This window comes from the organism of the source record quoted next, unplaced genomic scaffold (assembly GCF_019419815.1).
Source record: "Pyrus x bretschneideri cultivar Hongxiangsu unplaced genomic scaffold, Pyrus_bretschneideri_v1 Contig40, whole genome shotgun sequence".
In the NCBI taxonomy this organism is placed as follows: domain Eukaryota; kingdom Viridiplantae; phylum Streptophyta; class Magnoliopsida; order Rosales; family Rosaceae; genus Pyrus; species Pyrus x bretschneideri.
This window is the reverse complement of record NW_025999724.1, coordinates 50,716-73,359: the sequence shown is the minus strand read 5'-3', so window position 1 is coordinate 73,359 and position 22,644 is coordinate 50,716. Positions and strand designations below refer to the sequence as shown.

Here is a 22,644-nt window from a genome sequence, read left to right as displayed (position 1 = left end):
TCACTCAAAAAAATTTCTCATGTATTATCGTGTTAAATCATGTTAGGGCTTAGTTTAAGTTTTGCACATGGCCCTCAAAATCTCATGGCAGACCCCGTTCAGGGATTGGAACTATAGTTTTCAGAATACATAACCACATCGAAGAGCTTCTCAGAGTGAAACTACTAAATGCACGAAAAGTTAGTTACTATCACACAGCTCTCGGAATCTTAACACACATAGAATTTGGCCAATTTTATCCGTTTTATTGACACAAGAAAGAGAAAAAGCCCCGTATTGCGCTGCATTTTCATGTTGTAACTGGTTAAGGGTAATCTTTCGAGTCATCCTGATGAAATTCGAAACGCTTCTGAATCAGGTGAATGCTGCTGCAGCAACACAGCAAATGGTGGATCTGTTTGACATTGTAGGAATTGTCCATTTTGGCATTGCCGGAAACGCCAATAATTCCATGTCAATTGGTGATGTATTCCTCAACAGTTTGCACGCTGGCATTTGGGATTGGCTGGTAAGTTTAGTACATTCTTAATCTTTTTCCATCTTTCTGTCCTAAAAATTGCAATATTGGTTTTAATTACGGACAGAACCCAAGTGGAACTGTGAATTACAATGACGTCGCTGGCTTGGACTTCAAAGGATACAATGTACCAGAAGGAGGAGATAACCTGTTGGGACACATTGGATTTAGTTATGAATTCTTCTCTGAGTCCGGAAAGGCCAACACCGCTCGACCAATTTTTTGGGCAAACACTACTCGCCAGTGGCTACATGTTGCATCCAACCTGAAGGTCAGTCATCCACATCACCTCATTTCTGTGCTGCAATAATCTTGGAGAACTAGAAATGAAAAGGATTGATACCAAAACCTTTGTAGCGTAGCAGCTATAAGTTGAAATCCGTATTTCCTTTTTCCTGAAAACTAAGGGATGTGATTTTTGCACGCCGCTTTTTGCACCTGTGTTTATTTATTTGCTTTGGACTAGATAAATCAAATGAGAATCGAGGATAGTGCAGAGGGAGAAAGGATTTTTGCGGAAATCAATTTCCCAAAACTAATTGTAGCTTCTGTCATACTACTACTATAGGGGATCAATCTGAACCAATGCGTAAATTCAAGTGTGTGTTTGCCACAGAAGCCGAAGCTAGTTGTTAGCCTTAGAGGCTCAGCATCCAACATTTTTGTGGACAATGCCGCTTACAGGGACTTCCTTTTTAAAACTTTTCGGGTTTCATCTGTGGACATGGAAAGTTCAGCAGTGGTGATGGTAAGCATTTCATACATCTGCATGATTCATTTAACATTCTGAAAAATAATTAAGCTCGTATTTGTCTGCAAAATGGTTAACGTGCTGTGAGGTTTTGGCAAACAAGCTTGTCGAATGGCTTTCTGGTGATTGTCATCCGAGGGCTGTTGGATATAGCAGGTGGGCAAACAGGACACAACTCTGTTGACACCTTTGGGCCTCTTGCAGCTATAAACGCTTGCAAAGTAGTCATAAAGTTTATCGAGGAATTTCCGAAGGAAATTAAATCATGAAGTTCTTGCCAAACTTGTTTGCTTCAAACCAAGATTGTGGTAATTTTCCATCTGATATATGCAATAAGAAGAAATATCCAGTGTTGCAATGGGTTTGTAGCCAAATGGTTAATAGTATTCACCCATGTACACGAGGTCTATATGAGCTCAAGTCTCCTCCTGCCTAATATCACTTGTGGGTTGCTCCCCTCTATGGTTTGTACCAAGCTTGACGAAATTAATGCAAAAACTTACATGCATATATACACAACTCTTAAGGATTTTTCCCCCCTTACTACAACAGTGAGGGTAGCGAAGGATTAGACAAGCAGGCCTTGGTCTTCGGACAACAAAACCCTAAACCCTACACACCTGGGCTTGGTCATCGGACAACTCAGTTGCCTACCATTCACAAAGCGAATACACAAACCTAGCCCCTCATATAGAACGCCTCCTGATCCCTCCAAACATCTATGCTAGCCATGCTTTTTCTTTTCATGAAAGCGATATTGGGGGAGGGGAGATCAAACTAATTAGACTTCGAGCGCAGGGTGAATGCTCTTAAACCATTCAGCTAAATGCACTTTTCAAAGTAAAAACTTATTAGGTGCAAAAAGAAGTACAACAAAGAGAACATGAATCCAGACTCTGCGGAAAGAACTGAAGAAATAGCATAAGCATAAGTCTCATAAGGACTTTTATTATGTCATCTGCAACCAAAAAACGAACACGAACACGAAAGAAAAATGGTACATCATCTTAAAAAAAAAACCGTAATTGTTGTATCAATCCTAGCTATATTATTTTCTTTGATTAAAGGGACTTGAATGCAGTCAACTTATTCCTTGCTCTTCTTATCGATGATAAGTTTGCTACTGTAAACCATACAAAGCACGTATTCCATCAATGTCATCCCCAGTCAGATCACGTTTTACAATCCCATAAGAAAATTTGGGATACATGATCGCATCGGGGAGGTCAAGATTGTGATCAAGTCCTAGAAGATGACCAATTTCGTGCACAGCGACGGATTCCAAGTCTACCTCATTGGGTCCTGGATTGGCACTCCACTTCTCATCTGCATCAAAATGGAAATTACCACCTGTAGGCGGATTCGCGTGTGCTAAAGCCCCTTTGAAGCCATCAAATGGGGCCATATCTCCATGGGCGCCCCGGTGAAAGCCAATGGTAATGTCAGCTGATGAAGTAGCAGGCACTTCCTCAAATGTGAAACTGGTCACTTGTGCCCATCTCTGAAATGCTTGTGCACATATAGACCTCACATTCTCTGTGCCGGGGACTTGGCTTGCACTCGAAGCAAAGCGATATCTCAAATGGGTTTTCGTCGGTGGCCATCTTAGCGGACCAGGGAAGAAGAACTCATAATAAGAAACTCCATGGATGGACTTGAGCTTGCGGTTGTGGTTTTTTGTTCCCTTTCGTGTGCCATTGACAACATCCGGTACACCACATCTTGGCACCATCATTTGTTTCACCGTGGTAGTGTCTAGACTTCCGGTGACATTCAAGTGGAAGCTTTTTTGGTATGACTTGATGGCGGACTCTAGAAGGTCATCAAACTCATCGTCGTTGGCGTGTTTTGAGTGATCATAATTCAAGTAGCCGAATTTGGTGAGGTATTTTTTGAGCTCTTGCAATCCACTGACGTTTTGACCCTTGTGGCATCCCTCCAAGTGTTGGATGAACTTGAAGGAGTCATGCTGATGACCATGGGGATCGGTAGGTTTTGCAAGAGTTTGCTGAGATAGCAACACAAAAATCAAAAGGGAAAAGACTACGCAAACCGAGGCGGTTTTCGAGGCCATTGCCGGCATTTGTTAGCTAGATAGATAGAGAGATGAATGAAGGGTTTGTTGTGTTATTCTTGGCTCCCTTTGCCTCTATTTGTAGATGAGCATTGCAGCATATCAAAAAAGTTTGTGCCTATTTTCTTGTTGGAAAATAAGTAGAATTTGCATATACGCGTTATGGGACTTGGAAATTTTGTTAAACGGAGTCAATATTTAGTAGTATGAATGTAATGACATGATGACGGTCTGTCATCTTCTTCTATGCCAAGACTGCTAGAATCAAGTAATTAGGTCCGTTGATGGACTAAGTCATTCACTTCTACTTTAAATATAGCTTAAACACACACACACAGACACATACATACATACATATATATATATATATATATATATATATATAATGTGTTATTTATTCAAATTCAATCCTAAACACCAAATTAACGAGGTTTTAAACTTCAACTCTATGCATGCATGCATGCATAATCTGCACAGTACGTCAACCTTAAGACAATGCTTGTTGTGCTGAATATTCTAAGAAAGATAATTTGTTAAGTCATGACTGATTTTGTAGAAATTTTAGTGACATCGTTTTATCAAATGAGTTCAATGTACGCGTGTTTTATGTATTCTTACCAAACTGTAATTATACGCAACATGTGTTGGTTGACGCGACATAAGCCAAAGTCGAAGTCCTTTCCTTAATCTTTTTTTCGCTGTCTGAACATAGTCATCAAAGTAGAGAAATTTGGGCAAATGAGGCTTTAGACCTAACTTGAGAAGTTTGAATATGTTTGTATTCGGTCCACGCGGATATGATCACGTAGTTTTACTAATTCACGTATTATAATTATATGGACTTAATTTATTCTTCCCGTCATGTATATATGTCAGAAAAGTTGATCCAACATGCTGACTTGGGCCGAATGGATCCCTTCTTTCTTATTTGGCCAATACTAACAATGATTAAGTGTATAGTGAGCATACGCCACAGTTATGATGGTGAGCAAAAATGTTCTCTTTCTTTTTCTTTTTGTTTGTTGTGTAAACACAGTTATATATCTAGAGAAGTTCAAGCAATTAATATTTAGCTCAATTGATTAAAAAAATGGACTTTCTCTTCATCAACAAGGTGAGGAAGAAGCCAATCTCAATACTAATAGCAAAAAAAAGCTTATTTACAGTAATATGCCCCTGAAAGTGTTCGCAAATCCCTCTTTGCCCCTCCGATAGTCACTTGGGTTCTCACAACTGTTAATGTGAGTCTTAATTAAGGATGTAAAGTTTATGTAAATATTTTAGGAGTCCTTTATTAGGAAGGATATATATATATATATATATATATATTTTTTTTTTTTTTGTGTGTCCTTTTATATTTTATTGTGAAACAAGGATTGTGTATATATATTCTTAATCTTGTGAATAATATGAAGTAAGTTATTCAGCCATGTAATTCTATTTAACATCCGAGCCTGGTTTGCTGTAACTTTAACTTTAAACTTTTTCATCATGTTGCTGTTGTGTCTGCAAGAACTATGTTCGTTGTTCTTGCTGTGTCTGTGCTGCTATGTTGTCGTGAATGTGTTGCTGTGCTGTCGTGAGCTTGCTGCAATACAACAATGGTGAACAACAAGGAGGGAGGCTTAGCACAGAATCCTAAGGGTGAAATCGCTGGTTCAACCAGTCAATCTGTCATCAATTGTGGTAATTTAGAATGAAGTTTATGCTGCGTCGAGTGCTGTCAAACTCAATGGATCGAACTATCCCCTTTGGTCCAAAGTGTTGGAGATGCATATCGCTGGACGCAGTAAAAAGGGGTTCGTGACATGAAGTATCATGGAACAGAATGAAGGCAATGCTAAGTATGAGACGTAGGAGATGGGGAATGCAATTATGAAAGGGTGGTTGATTAATTCTATGGATCCTATTATCATGGGATTTTTCATTCACCTTCGCACGACCAAAGAAGTATGGGAAGAGGTTGCTCGAACATATTAGATGGCTTTGGAATCTCCCAGATTTATAAACTGAAGGTTAAGTCGTTCCGACTTCATCATGAAGGACATCCTGTGTTTGCTACGCTGATCTCAAGTCCATATGGTAGGAGTTGGATCAACGCAGGCCAATTAAGATGAAGTGTGCTCATGATTTGAAGACACTTCGAGAAGAGATCCAATTAGACCGGGTTTATGTTTTTCTAGCAGGTCTAGATTATATCTTTGATAAGGTTCATAATGATGTTCTACAAACTCAGCCTTTACCATCTGTTGAAGATGTGTTATTTGTGGTTAGGCGTGAGGCACAACGCCATGCCACCATGATGGGTGAGAGTAACGCAATCAGCTAAGGAGGGCTACATGCGGTGGCCATGGTTTCTCGACCATCTGGGGGTTTTCATTCCAATGGGTCTTCAAATTCATCTCTAAATTTTGGTCCCTTTACTAGAGAAAACAAAGATGATTTGAAGTGCACTTTATGTGGTCAAACCCGCCACACTGAGGATACATGTTTTGCGAAGCATGGAGTAATCGAATGGTTTCCGGAGTTGAAGAAACGATTGCGAGCAAAGAAGCGTGCAAATAATGGAACAAGTGAAGGACATGCATCCTTGGTTGTTACCAAATTGAGTAGTACTAAAGAAGTCGAGATTACCTCTAAAGATCTGAGTCAATCTCTGTTGACTCGTACTGGTTAATCATCATCTAATACAGATATTGTGGGACATGTTCCCTTAGCTTCCAATACTGATCATCATACATGTTGGATTCTCAACTCTGGTGCAACGACTTATATGACTTACGATAAAACTTTGTTTCAATATATGACAACTTCTCATAGAAAGTGCATATCTACTACCAATGGTACTACTACTCCAGTTGTTGGAGTAGGAATAGTGTGTCTCACACCCTCTCTTTCATTGCATCACTATTTACTCGTTCCATCTTTATCTCACCATCTATTATTTATACCACAAGTTACTAAGCAGTTGGATTGTGTTGTTCTAATGTATCCATCCTTTTGTCTACTTTAGGATATTCAAACCAAGGAGATAATTGGGCGTGACACTAAGAGAGAGGGGTTGTATTATGTGGATGACGTAGTTCCTAGAAGAGCTAATGTTGTTCGAGCGTCTTGTGCTAGTAATTTACAAGAAGTTTGGTTAATGCATCGCCGGTTGGGCCATATGTCTTTTGGTTATTTAAAGCGTATGTTGCCTAGTTTATTTCGTGAAATCAATGAATCAGACTTACACTGTGAAGTATGTATTCTTGCTAAAAGCCATTGTGCTTTGTTTCCTCCATTATGAATAAAAGATTGTTTCCATTTGATCTCGTGCATTCTGATGTCTGGGTACCGTCCCCTGTTAGTATTTCTTCTGGAATTAAATGGTTTGTTATGTTCATTCATGATTGCACTCGTATGACCTGGTTGTATGTGTTGAAAAATAAGAGTGATGTTAGTATGGTGGTTCGGTCTTTTTCTCAGATGATTCAGACCCAATATTCCTCTGTTATTAAAGTTCTTTGCTCTAATAATGGAGGTGAAAATATTAATTTTGAGGTGTCCGAATTTCTTCGTAATCAAGGAATTATTCATAAAACAACGTGTCCTTACACTCCACAACAAAATGGGGTGGCAAAAAGGAAAAATCGCCATATTCTTGAAACTGCTCGTGCCTTGCTCATTGGTGCTTCCATTCCTAAGCGTTTTTGGCCTGAAGCAGTCACTTATACTGTTTATGTAATCAACCGTATGCCATCCCGAGTTGTTGGTTTTCAAACACCTTTTCAAGTACTCACCCAACATGCTCTGGTAGTGTCCACGAATACTCTCACTCCTCGAGTGTTTAGGTGTGTAGCGTATGTTCATATTCAAAAGATTCATCAAAGTAAACTTGATCTGTGTGCACTTAGGTGTGTATTTGTTGGTTTTTCCACTCATCATAAAGGGTATAAGTGTTATCATCTTAACACCTGCCATATGTATGTGACTATGGATGTTACATTTTCAGAATCTGAAATTTTTATGCTTCAATCCACTTGACTTCAGATCACCAAGGGGAGAGCGATACTTAGGGATGGCAATAGGGCGGATTGGGTTTGGATGTGACATCCCCATAACTGAATCCGTTTGTTTTCCCCCAAAATCGAAAAAAATCCGACAGGTATTTTCCGTAACCGAACCCGTCGGATATCGGATTCCCCATTGGGTAATGGTTTTCCCATTATGAAGATGAGCAGGCCAGGAGAAAGATGAGCAGGCTCCAGATTTCCATCCGGAGCGACCAGAGCTACTTCCATCGTGGCCAAAGCCAAACCCTCTTTCGCAATGAAGATGAGCAGGCCAGGTGAAAGATGACTAGGAAAAAGATGAGCAGGCCGAGAAAAAGTTGAGATGGTTGCACGACCTACAGTTCCAATCTCCTGGCTTGCTCATCTTTCGCAATTTGCACTACTGCACAATTTATGAGAGAACTCAAACGCTTGAAGACTTGAAGTTTGAAGTCTGCACACTGCACAATCTGCACGTTCAAGAGCCAAGAGGTGTATGTTTTCTAGAAGAACTCAAAAGGCTTTTGAAGTGTGCACTGCACACTCAAGACTTTTGTGGTCTCCCATGGAGTATTAAAGTTTGAAGTCTGCACACTGCACATGGATTTCATTTTTTTATAAAAACATATATAATAAATATTTATATTTTTTATTAAATAGTGAAAACGGGGTGAGTTCGGATATGGGTTTGGATTGGATACCCGTATAACCATAACCGAATAATTTACCCAACGGTTACCCATAATTGTAAAAAACCCGAAATTTGCTATTCGACACTGAATTGTTCGGGTCGATTACCTATGGGTATCGGGTTTAACGGATTAAATTGCCATCCCTAGTGATACTATGGGTGATCTTTGTTGGTTGGATATAAGGGGAGCCGTGGATGCAAGGGGAGTAAATGGAGCTGCTGTTGAGAGCAATATGAAGAAGTTCCAGTAGGTTTCTGCCGAGAATAGAATAGGGGAGTTTTGACAAACTGCTGCCAAAAGCAGTAATGCCCAGCAACAGCAAGAAACTGTTGACGGTGGTAGTTTGGTTAAGCAAATTCATGCCAAGAGCAGTCCTAAACAGTTTGCTGCAACTGAATCTGCTACCGAGCCTAGCAATGTATTGCCCTCCCTCTAGCTCCATGGTGCCGTCTAATACATCTTCTTTGAATATACATGAGGTAAGTATTGTAGATGATTATGCAACTAATCCAAATAATATTGTAAGTACGTATAAGTTGCCACCAAGACAAAATCGAGGTGTGTCTCCTAACAGGTTTTCTCCGGAAGGGAAAGTGAAGTGTCCAATAGCTAACTACGTATCATGCATGAATCTTGCACCTGAACGTCAAACCTTGGTGAATAATATGGAGTCCATTGAAATCCCTACCTAAGTGGTGGAAGCGATGGATAAAGAGATGTTAGCATTACAGAAAAAATAAAACCTAGGAGGTAATGAAGTTGCCCAATGGGAAGAAGCATGTTGGACGTCATTGGGTGTTCACAATTAAATACAAAGCTACAGATTGATTGATGAATACAAAGCAAGATTGGTGGCGAAAGGATATAATCAAACGTATGGCGCAGATTATCAAGAAACGTTTGCTCCCGTAGCTAAAATGAATACGGTACGTGTTCTTATTTCTTTAGCTGCAAATATGGACTGTCCACTAAATCAGTTAGATGTGAAAAATGCTTTCCTTAATGGAAATCTGGATACATGAATTTTCCTTCTAGGTATGATGCTGGTGGAAAAATAAGAGTATGTAGATTGCAGAAATCATTGTATGGGCTCAAACAGTCACCTCGTGTATGGTTTGATAGGTTCACTCAAGTCATGTAGAGGAATGGATATCATCATAGCCATTCCGATCACACGTTATTTGTGAAGCGGAGACTAAATAAAGTAACTGCTCTAATTACTTATGTAGATGACATGATTATCAGTGGAGATGACTCCAGTGAAATTGTGAAATTGCAAGAGAAGCTTGCGGCAGAATTTGAGATGAAGAACTTGGGTGATTTGAAGTATTTCCTTGGGGTTGAAGTTGCTCATTCAACTAAAGGTATTTTCTTATCTCAGCGTAAATATGTTTTGGATTTGTTAAAGGAAATGGGTATGCTAGTGTGTAAGCTTGTGGATACTCCTATTGTGGAAAAGCATCATTTGGGGGTGTATCTGGATCAGAAACCCGTTGATAAACGGCGATATCAAAGACTTGTTGGGAGACTGATTTATTTGGCTTATACTCGTCCCGATATTGCTTGTGCGGTAAGTGTTGTGAGTCAATTTATACACTTACCAAGTGTAGATCACATGGCGGTTATCATGCGTATTTTAGCATATTTGAAGTTTACACCCGGTAAAGGGATTTTGTATGGAAGACAAGGACATCTAAGAATTGAGGGGGCGTTTGTTGCGCTGGACTATCTCGGACTGGATTAGCTTCAAGGACTAAGTTGGACTGGCTTAGACTAGACTAAACTGGACTAACTTAGTGAAGCGTTTGGTGCAGTATTGGACTAAGAAGCTGGATAATAACAAATTATAATATTATATTATTTAATATATAAATTATTAATATTTTATTATGATCTTATCTTTTTCTTCATTTTTTCCTACCATTTCCTCGTTAAATTGGATGAAGTTAGCACCGCAAAAAAATTCATCACCATCCCTGGACCGAGATCTTAGCTTTGAATGCTCGAATATGTCATGGATTTGAAGAAGCCCAAACAGGCTGAGACTTCCAGGCCATTTTCCAGTCACATTCGACCACATTTTGGCCTCGATTCAGGTAAAATCGTAATCTTGTCACTCCCAGCTTCAATTTGGTATATTTTGTATGAAAGTTGGTTGTGAAATGGATCTGAAAGAGAGTCGGAAAGTTAATGATTGATCTAGGTGACCGGAGATAACGAGGAGTCTGTCGAGAGTGGTCGTTGAGCATGACGAGGACGAGAAAGAGAAGATAGTCTTAGCTAGTCCCATGGTTATTGGGGGGTCTCGCTAAGACCTCTTAGTGAAGGGGTATGTGAGATTCTGTGGTTACAGAAGCTTTTTTGGGGACTTAAGTTCAAACCGAAGGAGACTATGAAACTATATTGTGATAACAAGTCTGCAAGGGATATAGTAGACAATCCAGTGCAACATGATATGACAAAGCATGTGGAGGTTGATAGGCATTTTATTAAAGAGAAACTTGAGAAGAAGATTGTGTCAATACCATTCGTGAACTCTGAAGAGCAGTTGGCAGATGTTCTTACTCATGTCATGTGTAGTAGGAAGTTTGATGACTCACTCATCAAGTTGGGTCATGTGTGATATCTATGCACCAACTTGAGGGGGAATGTTAACGTGAGTCTTAATTAAGGATGTAAAGATTATGTAAATATTTTAGGAATCCTTTATTAGGAAGGATATATTTTGTATCTTTTATGTTTTTTTGTGCAACAAAAATCGTGTATATATTCTTAATCTTGTGAATAATATGAAGTACGTAATTTAGCCATATAATTCTATTACAACATGTTAAGATAGGCCAGAATGTGTGAAACTTTTCTTTGCTAAAGACTACATATTAAATTTAAGCCAATTATAATAAATCGAATATCCAAAAAATATATTATAATAATGTAGGACTTTGTCCAATGAATATTCTAATAAAAACAATTTAGTTTCTTAACTTCTAAGGCCATTTTGCTACCCCTACCAAAAAATTGATAATCCTCGTGAAATATGAAAGAATGTTGCAACAATGCAGATCAAAGCAATGTGAAACCTACAGACATGCAAACAAGAAAGAAAGATAGGTTAGCTTCAAATTATTGGATTAAAAATTTTCAAACTAAAACAATTATAATCAGGAGTGGTTAATTACCCTGCTGCTGTTTGCAAAGATGGTGCCTTAGATGGCTTCGGTGGCGGAGCTGCAGGCGGAGAAGGAGCAAGTGGAGCACCTGGGGCAAAAGGAGCAAACGCTCCTGCAAAAATGAAAATAAAATAAAGTAAATAAATCTAGCATATTATTTAAGAAGAGGATTATCAACTTAATAATAAGACCGAGAAATTAATTAAGGAGATGGGATACAATTAACAAGACTACTACTGACCACATAGAAGGAGGTTAGATGGAGGAGGCCTTTCCTTGGCAGGGTTTGGATCGGCATCATACACTCTCACATAAAGCTCTTCCCCCAAATACCAATTTTTCAAGTGTTGCGACCTCAAATTCCACATTCCTGGGTTATCAAGGTATGCATAAACTGCACTCCATCCGCCCGGGTACACTTGCACAGTAGATCGCACGACCGGATCGTAGAGGTTGTAACTAGAGCGCGACTCAGGCTTCCATTTTCCAGTTCCAAAGCTGAGAAATAAATTTCAAGATACAATATTAGTATGAAATGTGAGTGATATATTATGTTGTTGGGTTTAATCACTCGCACAAGTACTTGCATGACAAGAAACGTTGCCCTAAGTATGTCAGACTTGTGCTTACCCAACAACAAAGAATCCAAATCCATCCAAGTGCCAAGCATCCATATCCTCCAAATCATTCTGGAAAACAAGTTCAATCCACCCTTTATGTGTCCCCGTGGCAACAAAAACTCCACGTACGGATTCAACATTCGAAGAGTTGGTAGAAAATTTATCAAGATCGTAAATTCCCGACCCATTGAGAAACTGATCTGCCAACTTTAGTGGTGTGTCTGGGGCCAAGTAAGACACATTATTGACGGTAAACTGAGGTAAACCAAAAATCTCTGCTATGGATGCATGAAGGATGAATGTTTGTGACAGTGTAACGTTATGAACATTGAAGGATCCTTGTGGATTAGGCCTTGCAGCCCCTGTGGTCAAGTTCCACCTTCACAAGGCAAAAAAGTTCAATCATAAAATGGCGATATAATGCATTAATCACAAGACAAGACGACCGGTTCAGAACATCTAACCCAAAATTAATTGGTAATAAATGGAGAAGTCTCGAGGATTACCTAATGGACTTAGCTTGATTGATGGAGAATTCTCGATCGAACGGATCAGGACCAGTTGGAAGAGACCCACTGGCAGGTGTGGTAGAGTTATCATAGTGCAGTACACCAATGCCAAATTTGTTCACATCTGTGGCATTGAACATTTTAGGACTTGCCACCATGTAATAGTCCGAAACAGTTTGGTCAGCTGTGACAAGCACAGAGTAGGACTGCCCAACATGAACATCAAGAGAGTCCAATGTAATTTGATTTGTATAGGATCCTTCTGTTTCAACCAAAACCATTCTGTGATTTTGAATCCTAAAATTGAAGCTCCATGCAGTCCCAACATTCGATATCCTAATTCTGTAAGTCTTCCCTGCATATATACAATAGCATATTTAATCATATTTATATATAGATCAGTCAAGCCATATCAACCACAAAATCGACAAATGTAAGTGAACAGTGAATAATATACGACATGTCCAAATGCGGTTAACCACATTGTGGAAAAACTTGATAAATTTATATGCATCTTTCTCTGTACCTTTTGTAACATTTAAGGACTCATGGACTTCTGTAGGAGGTACTAAATATGCACCTTTTCCATTTATCAAAATTTTATCAGGGGTGCTGTTGTATGCCATGGACTTGGTGCTCATCAAGGACCTAACTTCCTGTTACATAACAAATGTACATATTTTGGTCACAGTTCACATTTGTCGATCAATAACATGTTGGTCGGTTGTGAATTACGTACCTTGTAGCTTCTTTCGTACCAGTCACCAATGAGGAGATCAAATTCTGCTTCTGGTTTCAGAAATGGTACTTGGATAACTGGACGATTATTGACACGAATCGCACCAAAAGCTCCTCCGGCTTTCTGGAAGCTGAGGGAGGGGAAGTAGGAAAAAGTGCCAATTTGATCTTTGAACTGGAACGTATAAGTCCAGTTGTTGCCAGGAAGAATAGGACAGTTTGTGCCTGATACTCCATCCTGCCAAGAGTTTAATCTTTGTTGTATGCCATTCCTGCACCATTACACCCCTTAATCTTTAGGCTCTAGGCCTCTCAAATCTCTAGCCCGATCTTTAAAAAGGTGAATCCCGTAAAATAAAGCACTCTCCAAGAAACCCTGACGAGAGTATTGATCAATAAATACGAAATAAACAAAGATATTTGGCCCTACCAAGTTATGAGAAGCGGTTCATCCATTTCATCATACACATTGACATGAAACATATCATTGGTTGTGCCATTGATTAGCGGCCCCGGAAACTGCCCGTTGATGGCGATAACCTGAATTTACCAAGTGTAGAATATCTCAGGAAAACAAAGAAGATAAAATAAATAAATAAAATCAAGTTTTCAGTAATCTGTGATTATACCGGTTGGTCGACGGATGCCGGTTTGATACTTGTGTCAAGTGTGACGTGCCAGTCAAGAAAAATATCCTCAGCAGAAACTGCTAGGGCAAAGAATATGAAAAGAGTCGCAGGAAAATTGATCAGCCATTGACGACGATCAAAACTAGGCCATGCCATCTTGCATGGACTTTTAACTCCTTCGTATGCAAAGCCTGCAGTAAACTACCCTCCTCCTCCTTGTGTTCACGTAAATAAAGGCTAATTGGATACTAATTAATTATATAATCGTTAAATCAATAGCATAGTTATCATAAACGCCTGCGGAAAGAACGTAAAATAAGATAGCTACGGCACTTTTGATCAGGTGTAAACACAAAAAGCCAAGGAAAAAGATGAAAAAAAATTGGAGAGAGACGTTTGAAATTAAATAAGAATAAGATCAGTTTCCTTGTTTTTCTCAGCACTTTAGGAGATCGTGCACTAGTTATTTCTTTGTATTTGACCTCTAATTGGAGAGGGAGATCTAATTTAGTTAGACTTCTGTTGAAGATGATTGAATTTCAATTAAACTTTACAATTTTGCTATTTTCGTTACATATATTATACTACATGACTATTAATCTGAAAATATTTTCAAATTTATTTTCTCAACTTTTATTTAAAGAAAGAGTGAAAGATGTTGAATACTATCTATATCTTTGAAATTTGAATTTTGTTTTTCTTAAATTATTGTAATAGTTTTGAATTTTTTTGTTTTTTTAATAATAACAATAAAATTTAAAAAAGAAAAAAAATGTAGTGCTTTATCATCGTATACCAACCCATGAGCTCACGACATGTGGCTATTATTAAATAGCTCCTTTAACCCCAAAACTTAGCAGAGTTAGTAAAATAAAATAATAACTAATAATTAATGAAAAACACAAAATCTTAGCCACCACCAAAGCTTTACCCACTGCACATTCCCTTCCCGGTCCTCCTCGCCGACAGCTTCTTCCTCAGCCTCTCGACTCCGTCGCCGGCTACCACGTCTCCTCTTTCATCTCCTCTCTCTCTGTCTCTCTCCCGCACCAGTTCGCTTGGTACGTTCCGAGTGCTCGATTTGCTTGGAGAAGTTTGAGATACACGGCGTGGCGGAGGAGAAGAAAGTGGACGGGGAATCTTACATTCAAAAAAAAAAAGAAAGAAACGAGGAAACAGAATCAGAAAAAGGTTTCCGATGGCGGAGCCGAGTGGTAGACGGGGTCAGGGTGGGTCGCGCTCCGGTGAGGTTGGGCTTTATGTTTTAAATCTTAGTATATTTTAATTTTTTTGTAAAACTTAGCCCTGTTAGGTTAGGGTGTTAAGATTTGAACCCGTATATCAAAGGAGAAAAGGAATAGATTTCTTATATACTTTTTATATTAATCCGACGTGCAAGCGACACAATGTTAAGTTCTAGTTTTTGTTGAGATTAAGTGTCTAAACTGATTTTATTAAGACTAATCTAGTTTGGTTGAGGTGTCAATCGTTTGTTATTGATCAACGGTTGAGATTAGTTATTAGGTTTAGACGTGAGCAAGTGGCATTGTCTTATAAAGAATTACTTTGGATGGCTGAGATGAGCTCATAGGCTCTCTCTTGTAAAAGCCTAACGGCTATTTTTGTACTGTTGTGAGATGAATGTCCAAACAACAAGAGCATGACTTGTGCTTTGGGATTTGCAAATCCAATTTCATCATCTTCTTGATTTCTTCCTTCAGTATAAATCTTACAAATACAATCAAAGTCTTTATAAGTCTAACAGTTTTCATCTCTATCTGCAATTTTTATTTAATAGTCCGGACTATTCAGTAACACATATAATGAACGATTAGGATTGAATTGAGAAAGTACTATTTTTGTTCAGTTTCTAACTAAATAGATATAAAGCCATAATTACAATGCACACTAATGCTTTATAGAGTAATTTGTTAGTTTTTTGTTCAATTTTTTATGGATGACACTGTTTTTTCATAAACCAAGGAAATACAGTAACAAAGCCAATGAATTAACTGAAATTTGTAGAGCAGAAAGGTCAAAAAATTAATTCAGGTTTACATGTGGTTATACTTGTATACAATATTATTGACCAAAAAAAAACTTGTATACAATATTTGGACATTATTTGCAAATTCTTCATAATGCAGACATTATTCTACTAATTAAGGTCTATTTTCAATCAGCATCAATTCCATGTAGCTGGGGCTGGAGCTGGAGGAGAAGAAAATATTCCTGTAATTTCAAATTTAGAGGAAATAAAGTCAAAGATTAGGATTTCGATTAGAGACTGAATTACGCTAATTGAAGAGCTTAATCATGGGATTAATGGAATGCACTAACCACATCGAAGGAGGTTTTCGGGTAGGGGGAGCTCCTTAGCTGGGTTAGGGTCAGCATCATAAACTCTCACAGAGTTCTTGCCCCTCAAGTTCCACATCCCAGGGTTCTCAAGGAATGCAACTGCAGTCCATCCTCCAGGGTACACTTGGACTATTGATCTCACAACAGGATCATAGAGGTTGTATGTGTCACGTGAATCCGTTGACCAATCTCCATTCCCAAACCTGTAGACCATTACCATATACATAATGTTGTCAGACTGTTAATGCGGTGGATATCTTAATGTTCTAAAAACAAAATTAACATGTCACATGTATAGGTTGATGCTCACCCAACGACGTAAAATCCAAAACCATCCAAATGCTAAGAATCCATGGCATCCAGACTGTTCATGAACACAATTTCTATCCACCCGATGTGGATTCCGGTCATGACCGTATGCCGCATCGTCATTGACGGAATGAATCGGAAAAGCATCAAGTTGGTACATACCGGTGCCATTGACATAGTAATCGGCGAGTTTCAAAGTGGTTTCCGGAGTTCTGTATGACACATTGTTGACAACATAACGTGGTTCACCTTTAAGGTCAGCTACTGAACCTTGGAGGATGAACGTTTGGGATAGGGTCACATTTGACACATTGAAGGTTCCTTGTAGATTAGGCCTAGCAGCTCCTGCAGTCAAGTTCCACTTGATCATGGTGAAAGATCAAATTAAATGGAGACATTAGAATGTGTATGATGAGAATTATTCCAAGCTGATTATATAGCATATATAAGTAATTAACTTTCTATTGAAACCGTAAAGTGCAATATTATCGCATAATGATAATGTTACCAATTGACAATATATTAAAAGGGTAGTGCTATCCACACACTCTTTTTTACTTCTAACATCTCTTTCAATTTTTAGTCGTTGAACCGAATGAATTTAAAAAGATGAATGAACAAAAATCGACAAGAGTGTGGAAGGTAAAATGGGTAAGTGATTAGCATTTTCCTATTATGAACATTTATATAATACCCGATAGTATATCTCCCTCGCCCACTTATGCAATGACGCTTAAATAGGTAACATTGTACTGTTTGTACGAAGATGTTCCAATACTACACAATAATTGTTGATGAAGCTGGTTTCTTACCTAATAAACTTGGCTTGATCGACTGAGAAATCAAGATCAAAAGGATCAGGGCCATCAGGCAGGGGACCACTAACTTGTGAGACTGAATTGGAGTAGTGCAAGACCCCAATCCCCACAAGGCTAGTAAATTCAGAGGTGTTGACCAACTTAGGAGATGCCACCATGTAATAATCAGCTGCATTTTGGTTAGCTGTGACGAGAACCGAGTATGATTGGCCGACATGCACATCCAGAGAATCCAAAGCGATCTGATCAGTGCAAGATCCTTCTGTTTCAACCAACACCATTTGATGGTTTTGAATCCTGAAATTGAAACTCAAAGCATTCCCCACATTTGATATTCTCAACCTGTAAGTCATCCCTGCGTAACAAATATGCCATCATGAAATATTTGTCACGCTATCGTAAATTAAATAGCGGTAATAATTGTTGTTTGTGAGGTTTGAATTCAGTGTTGAAATCCGACTTAAAAAGTACCTTGTGTGACATTAATGATTCAGAGGATTTTGACATGGGGTTACCAAGAGAGCCTTTTCCATTCATCAAAAAAATATCTGGGATTGCGTGGTAAGCCACTAGAGGAATGCCCATCGGTGCCCTAGTACTCTATTCGAATTCCATGCGCAAAAAAAAAAAGTGTCAGCTAAAAAAAAATGAAGCAAATAGATGTTGTTCCTAAATAAAATGTCAGGTGAAAGACCTGGTAACTGTCATAAAACCAATAGCCAATAAGGAGATCAAATTCGGCTTCTGGTCTGGGGAAGGGGACGGCAATGACATTGCGGTTGATCACATGAATAGGTCCAAATCCTCCAGCAGCCTTGTGAAAGTCGTTGGAAGGGAAGTAGAAGAAACTGCGTATCTGATCCTTGGTCTGGAACACATAAGTCCAGTTTGTACCGGGTTGAATTGGGCAGTTTGTTCCGGAAACTCCATCGTGCTATGAGTTTAACCTTTGTTGTATGCCATTCCTGCTCCAGCAAGACCATTTCCTCAAATTCTTATACCAACATTTGGTCTATGCCAAGGACTAAGTTCTAAATACTAAACTAAAAGTTTTTTTTTCCTCACAGGTTGATCCTGGGTCACAGGCTTGAGTGTGGTATCAAGTGTAACATGCCATTCGAGAAAAATGTCAATGTCATTGGCCCTAGCAACAAGAACTACTACTATCAGCATTGCCCAGGCAAGCGAACGGCAGTTAAAGCCGGTAGAGGCCATGTTGGAAGGCCCAAAACTGCAATGCAGGTTCTGATTTTTTCCGGTTTTCTTGTGCATACAATGTAGCTTATGTACGTAAATAACAAAGGGAGGGAATAAACAAGCAGCGAATTAGGAAACGGCTGGGACTTTGCATCAATCGGTGATATAAAGTACTATAGTAATAGGAATAGTAGCCCCCCATGCAGTTTTATTTATTTATTTTTGTCAAAAGCATAACAAACATTAGTGACCAAGATAAAGCAAGCCGGCTGGTTAGACGAGTTAGTCATGGCCTTGTTTTGATCAACTCTTAGCTAATCTTCATTTCGAAGATCTAGTAGTATCAGACAACTTTGTATTTTGCTTTTTAATTAGAGAGGGCTTTGATTTTGCTTTGTAATTAGGGATTTGATACTCAAAACTAGTAGTATTAGAGGCATTTTCAATGTCGACCAAAATGAGAAGTTATGTCAATCTCAAGATCATTTTGGATAAAAAGTCTTCTTTTATTAATTCAAAGAATCAACTAATCAATATGTAAAATTGGAGCAATCCCTTTTCAACCCACAAATTGTTTAACATGGTATGAAAGAAAAAGGGTCCGTTCTCTTTACCTCAAATTTAGCGTCCTCCTCCTCCACTACCCAAAAACCCTTCTGCATTGCTTTGACCGCACGCAACCATGCACCTTTCTTCATGGGAAAGCCCATTTGTTTCTTGGTGGAGATGCATCTTACCCTCAAGCAAAACAAATTTACAAGTTATTGCTGCACGAGTTGCCGAAGAAGATCATGGCAGCTGGTTATGTACCTGACACGTTAGCTTTGTTTGCATGACGTTAGTGAAGAGGAGAAAGAACATAGCCTGACAACCCACAGGGAAAAGCTTGCCATTGCCTTTGAACCTCTTAATACTAGTCCTGGAGTAGTTCTTCGTGTGACCAGGAACCTTTTCAATCTGTGGAGATTGCCACACGGCCACCAAGTTAGACTTGAATCGGTTCCATGATGCATTTTAAAGATGGGAACTGTTCCTGTGAAGGTTATTGGTGATAAAGGAGTAGTTTCTCATTAATCAAAGGTATGACTTGTTCGAAAGATGCAAGGGTACTATCGCCATCAACCATGTCCAGATCATCAAATTCTCATGCAAGCTTCCCTCTAACGAGAGAGCTAAATCCAAACCGCCGCAAAAGCCATTCAAATATTTCGAGTGACTGCTACGAGTTGAGAATTTTCGCTTAGTAGCGGAACACATTCACCAACCTCTTAGAAGCTTGGAAGATTGGAAACCTCCTCCATAAGGTCTCAAGAACTTAATTGAGTACTGACGCAGAAACAAATATAGCTAAACCAGATTGGGTTTTAGCTAAACCTGATTGGGTTTTAGCGTATATATAATTTTCTTTTATACTAATAAAATTTCGTATCTCATAACAACAATGAATGAATACATAATTGAAGAGAAATTCTAAAAAACTCCATAGTCCTGCATTCCATTTGTACATCGAAGCCATTTTCTGTATTGTTCAGTTTCTGTATATCTCATGTAATTTACAGACAGTTATCGATACAGAGCGATTTATTGTATTGTTTTTCCAACCACTACTCTGTAATCTGTATTTCTCTGAAATGCCCTAAGAAAATTGACTAAAACTCAAGCCAACTCCTACCACCTTCTGCATAATACTAAGTTCGACGTCCAAGCATATATAGCTAAACCAGAACCTTTACTATACCCATTGTTCCCAAAATTGTTTTGGGAGTGATGGCAATGGCTTTGAAGAGCACCCGGGCGCCAATTGTCATTACACCAACTCTTGTACCAACGTCTTCTAGTGTCGTCATTTAGAGCAGCAATCGCCGCTGCAAGGAAACTGATCCTCTTGTTTCTGCTTCAATATGTGTCTCTTCACTTCTACAGATCCACTTTCTAGTAAACTTGGCACCTCCAGCATCTGTCAAAACATTAGGATTATAACGAAGTTAAATGAAAGCCTTGAAGCATGCCTTGGGTGTAAGGAAATTATTCCTTCAAACTCGACAGAAAATCAATTGGCTCGTATGTCTGAAGTCGAAAAAATGCAAGCCTTTCCAAAAGTATATTACCTTCAGTGTGAGATCTTTAAAGCATTGTTGAACATTTTCTTTAGTTTTCGCACTGCATTCAAGAAACAAACCTTTATGCTCCTGTGCAAGAGCCAAGCCCTCTTCTCGAGTTACAGCCCTCTCATTTTCCTGGAAAGTGTTTAACAAAAATATAGGAATCAGATATCAACAGCGGCTTCGAAAAGCATAAAAACGCCTATCCAAAAAGAAAGAGGAAGTATGGAATCCATGATTAAGAAACCACAGCACACACTTACCTTGTCAACTTTATTCCCTATTAGAATTTTGATACACTCAGGATTAGTGGAGTACGTCTCTACTTCCTTTGCCCAGATATTCGATAAGTTTGTAAAGGTTTCTCGCCGTGTCACGTCATACACTAAGATTGAAATCAAATGGCAAATCAGTCAGATTTTGATGCATTATAAACTTTTAAGCCACCTCTCTTGTGAAAAAAAAATGATATCAAAGTGCGACAAAATAGTATGTTTTCAATGGCCAAACACTTTTTTTCCGTTTTGATAATTAAAAATCACTCAAAAGATGTGCACTGCAATGTTTCTATAAACGCAATGACATACACGTACCAAGAATGATACCATGTGCACCTCTGTAATAAGAGCTTATTACTGTTCCAAACCTCTCCTGTCCAGCTGCAAAACCAAAAGAAAAACATTGACGATTAAACGAGGAGAATATTGTTTTCGATCCTGGAAGTCGAGTATCAAATCAACAATTCGCTCAAAAGCCAAATAAAATCAATGTTTTAGTATTCAAAGAAAACTAAAGAGGAGAATCTATTCCCTTCTTGAAGTCACAAGGAAGTTGACAGAAAATAGTTGGGTCCATTTAATACCTGTGTCCCAGATTGTAAGCTTCAATCTCTTTCCACCAACTAAAATCTGTTTGATCTTAAAATCCACACCTTCAAATGGTTGGTTAAGCACATCAGCACCAAATACAATGACAATCAGAAAATTAACAAACAACTAAAAATTCATAGTTCGCCTCAGAAATTCCACATGAGTTTATAGCGCAAACTTGTTTCCTATGCCTAATTTAGTCACAAATTAGTCTCCCTACAACACATATATGATCGATTTCATTACCAATACAACGACGAAGAGCAAGGCATATGCTAGAAACCTAACAGTTGTGTAGGAATCACAAGGAGTTCTGCTCCATTTAGGAAAGTGAGTAAAGAAATTGAAATCGGTACTCAGTAGATGCAAACCAGATAAAATTTATAAATGACCCCAACTACAATTGTATGATAAGTGTTTTGAGGAAATACAAATCTAGGCAGACATCCGTGCTAACTATATTTTAACCCTGAATACAGAAATTATCTTATGCAAACCTTTGCTTAATTGAATTTCCCACGAAGTAATAAATCAACACCCCAATTCAATTCAATTTTTTTTTTTTTTTGGGTGACCTCCTCCCACCCCTCAGAACAAAGAAATAGAAGAAAAGTAGACAAATTAAACTTCATATACTAAAATTGTTTCAAAAAAATGCATGTCACCTTTATACTTCATACAAAAATTCAACGTGTAATTTGCAACATTTTTCTAAAAATAATTTACACTAAACTCGTCAAACTGCGAGGAGGGGGAATATGAACTTAGATGCAAAGGGGAGTACGCTACTCTAGCCAACTAGGCAAAACTCCGTGATGTTATTTACAACATAAAGAAACAAAAATTGGTGTTTAAGAAAGAGTTAAATAGAACCAAATCAAGCACTTGAACATGTCACTGACTCATGAATTTCAAAAAGAACATGCAAGAATTAACCAACATCAAAAGAAATTCTTGGGAGATATATTTAAAAAAAATTACCAATGGTGGGAGGCAAGTCCTGAACAAAATTGGAGATGAAGCTGAGAAGAAGGCTGCTCTTTCCAACACCAGAATCACCAGTCAGCAGAATCTTGAATGAATAATCATTATTGTTGTTCCCTCCTACTGGTGAAGAACCCTTCATTCTTAGATTCTAGTTTTAACTCAATTTACAGTCATAAATTTAAACAATAGCAAAAGCTTTCACTATTTCTCGACTTTTTTCTTGCTAAGCTATGTGAATGTGGTTCTGTTTTTCATAAACACAAGAAC

General features: G+C 38.4%; 5 protein-coding genes across 5 annotated transcripts; 1 reads left to right on the top strand and 4 right to left on the bottom strand.

Annotated features, from left to right (window-relative positions):
- The first annotated feature begins 360 nt into the window (after positions 1-360).
- Positions 361-2,115, top strand: LOC103942758 (bark storage protein A-like). Its single transcript, XM_009352966.3, has 4 exons — positions 361-508; positions 585-788; positions 1,086-1,265; positions 1,367-2,115. The coding sequence occupies exons 1-4, from the start codon at positions 386-388 to the stop codon at positions 1,535-1,537; spliced, it is 678 nt and encodes a 225-aa protein (XP_009351241.3). The 5' UTR covers positions 361-385; the 3' UTR covers positions 1,538-2,115.
- Positions 2,116-2,185: 70 nt separating this feature from the next.
- On the bottom strand, positions 2,186-3,386 carry LOC103958425 (metalloendoproteinase 2-MMP-like). The gene has a single exon (XM_009370684.3). It carries the CDS (start codon positions 3,349-3,351, stop codon positions 2,389-2,391), a length of 963 nt encoding a protein of 320 aa, XP_009368959.2. The 5' UTR covers positions 3,352-3,386; the 3' UTR covers positions 2,186-2,388.
- Positions 3,387-11,243: 7,857 nt separating this feature from the next.
- LOC103942760 (monocopper oxidase-like protein SKU5) lies at positions 11,244-13,890 on the bottom strand. Its single transcript, XM_009352968.2, has 8 exons — positions 13,735-13,890; positions 13,536-13,645; positions 13,107-13,377; positions 12,894-13,023; positions 12,365-12,722; positions 11,869-12,237; positions 11,480-11,736; positions 11,244-11,350 (listed from the first exon to the last, which is right to left on the bottom strand). Exons 1-8 carry the CDS (start codon positions 13,888-13,890, stop codon positions 11,244-11,246), a joined length of 1,758 nt encoding a protein of 585 aa, XP_009351243.2.
- Positions 13,891-15,919: 2,029 nt separating this feature from the next.
- On the bottom strand, positions 15,920-16,774 carry LOC103958470 (monocopper oxidase-like protein SKU5). The gene is made up of 3 exons (XM_009370731.2): positions 16,428-16,774; positions 16,075-16,298; positions 15,920-15,966 (listed from the first exon to the last, which is right to left on the bottom strand). The coding sequence occupies exons 1-3, from the start codon at positions 16,772-16,774 to the stop codon at positions 15,920-15,922; spliced, it is 618 nt and encodes a 205-aa protein (XP_009369006.2).
- A 3,108-nt stretch (positions 16,775-19,882) lies between these two features.
- LOC103958431 (ras-related protein RABC2a-like) lies at positions 19,883-22,601 on the bottom strand. The gene is made up of 6 exons (XM_048566223.1): positions 22,372-22,601; positions 21,384-21,452; positions 21,115-21,180; positions 20,785-20,906; positions 20,528-20,656; positions 19,883-20,376 (listed from the first exon to the last, which is right to left on the bottom strand). The coding sequence occupies exons 1-6, from the start codon at positions 22,514-22,516 to the stop codon at positions 20,263-20,265; spliced, it is 645 nt and encodes a 214-aa protein (XP_048422180.1). The 5' UTR covers positions 22,517-22,601; the 3' UTR covers positions 19,883-20,262.
- Positions 22,602-22,644: the final 43 nt, after the last annotated feature.

Coding starts and splice junctions, on each gene's coding strand:
- LOC103942758 (XM_009352966.3), top strand. CDS start 386: ATGGTGGATCTGTTTGACATTGTAGGAATTGTCCATTTTGGCATTGCC. Junction 509..584: donor CTGGCATTTGGGATTGGCTG/GTAAGTTTAGTA, acceptor AATTACGGACAG/AACCCAAGTGGAACTGTGAA. Junction 1,266..1,366: donor AAAGTTCAGCAGTGGTGATG/GTAAGCATTTCA, acceptor AGGTTTTGGCAA/ACAAGCTTGTCGAATGGCTT.
- LOC103958425 (XM_009370684.3), bottom strand. CDS start 3,351: ATGCCGGCAATGGCCTCGAAAACCGCCTCGGTTTGCGTAGTCTTTTCC.
- LOC103942760 (XM_009352968.2), bottom strand. CDS start 13,890: ATGGCATGGCCTAGTTTTGATCGTCGTCAATGGCTGATCAATTTTCCT. Junction 13,024..13,106: donor GGTACGAAAGAAGCTACAAG/GTACGTAATTCA, acceptor GTTATGTAACAG/GAAGTTAGGTCCTTGATGAG. Junction 11,351..11,479: donor ATCTAACCTCCTTCTATGTG/GTCAGTAGTAGT, acceptor TCATTTTTGCAG/GAGCGTTTGCTCCTTTTGCC.
- LOC103958470 (XM_009370731.2), bottom strand. CDS start 16,774: ATGATCAAGTGGAACTTGACTGCAGGAGCTGCTAGGCCTAATCTACAA. Junction 16,299..16,427: donor GGATTCTTAGCATTTGGATG/GTTTTGGATTTT, acceptor AATGGTCTACAG/GTTTGGGAATGGAGATTGGT. Junction 15,967..16,074: donor CGAAAACCTCCTTCGATGTG/GTTAGTGCATTC, acceptor TTGAAATTACAG/GAATATTTTCTTCTCCTCCA.
- LOC103958431 (XM_048566223.1), bottom strand. CDS start 22,516: ATGAAGGGTTCTTCACCAGTAGGAGGGAACAACAATAATGATTATTCA. Junction 21,453..22,371: donor GGACTTGCCTCCCACCATTG/GTAATTTTTTTT, acceptor AACCATTTGAAG/GTGTGGATTTTAAGATCAAA. Junction 20,657..20,784: donor TAGGGAATAAAGTTGACAAG/GTAAGTGTGTGC, acceptor AACACTTTCCAG/GAAAATGAGAGGGCTGTAAC.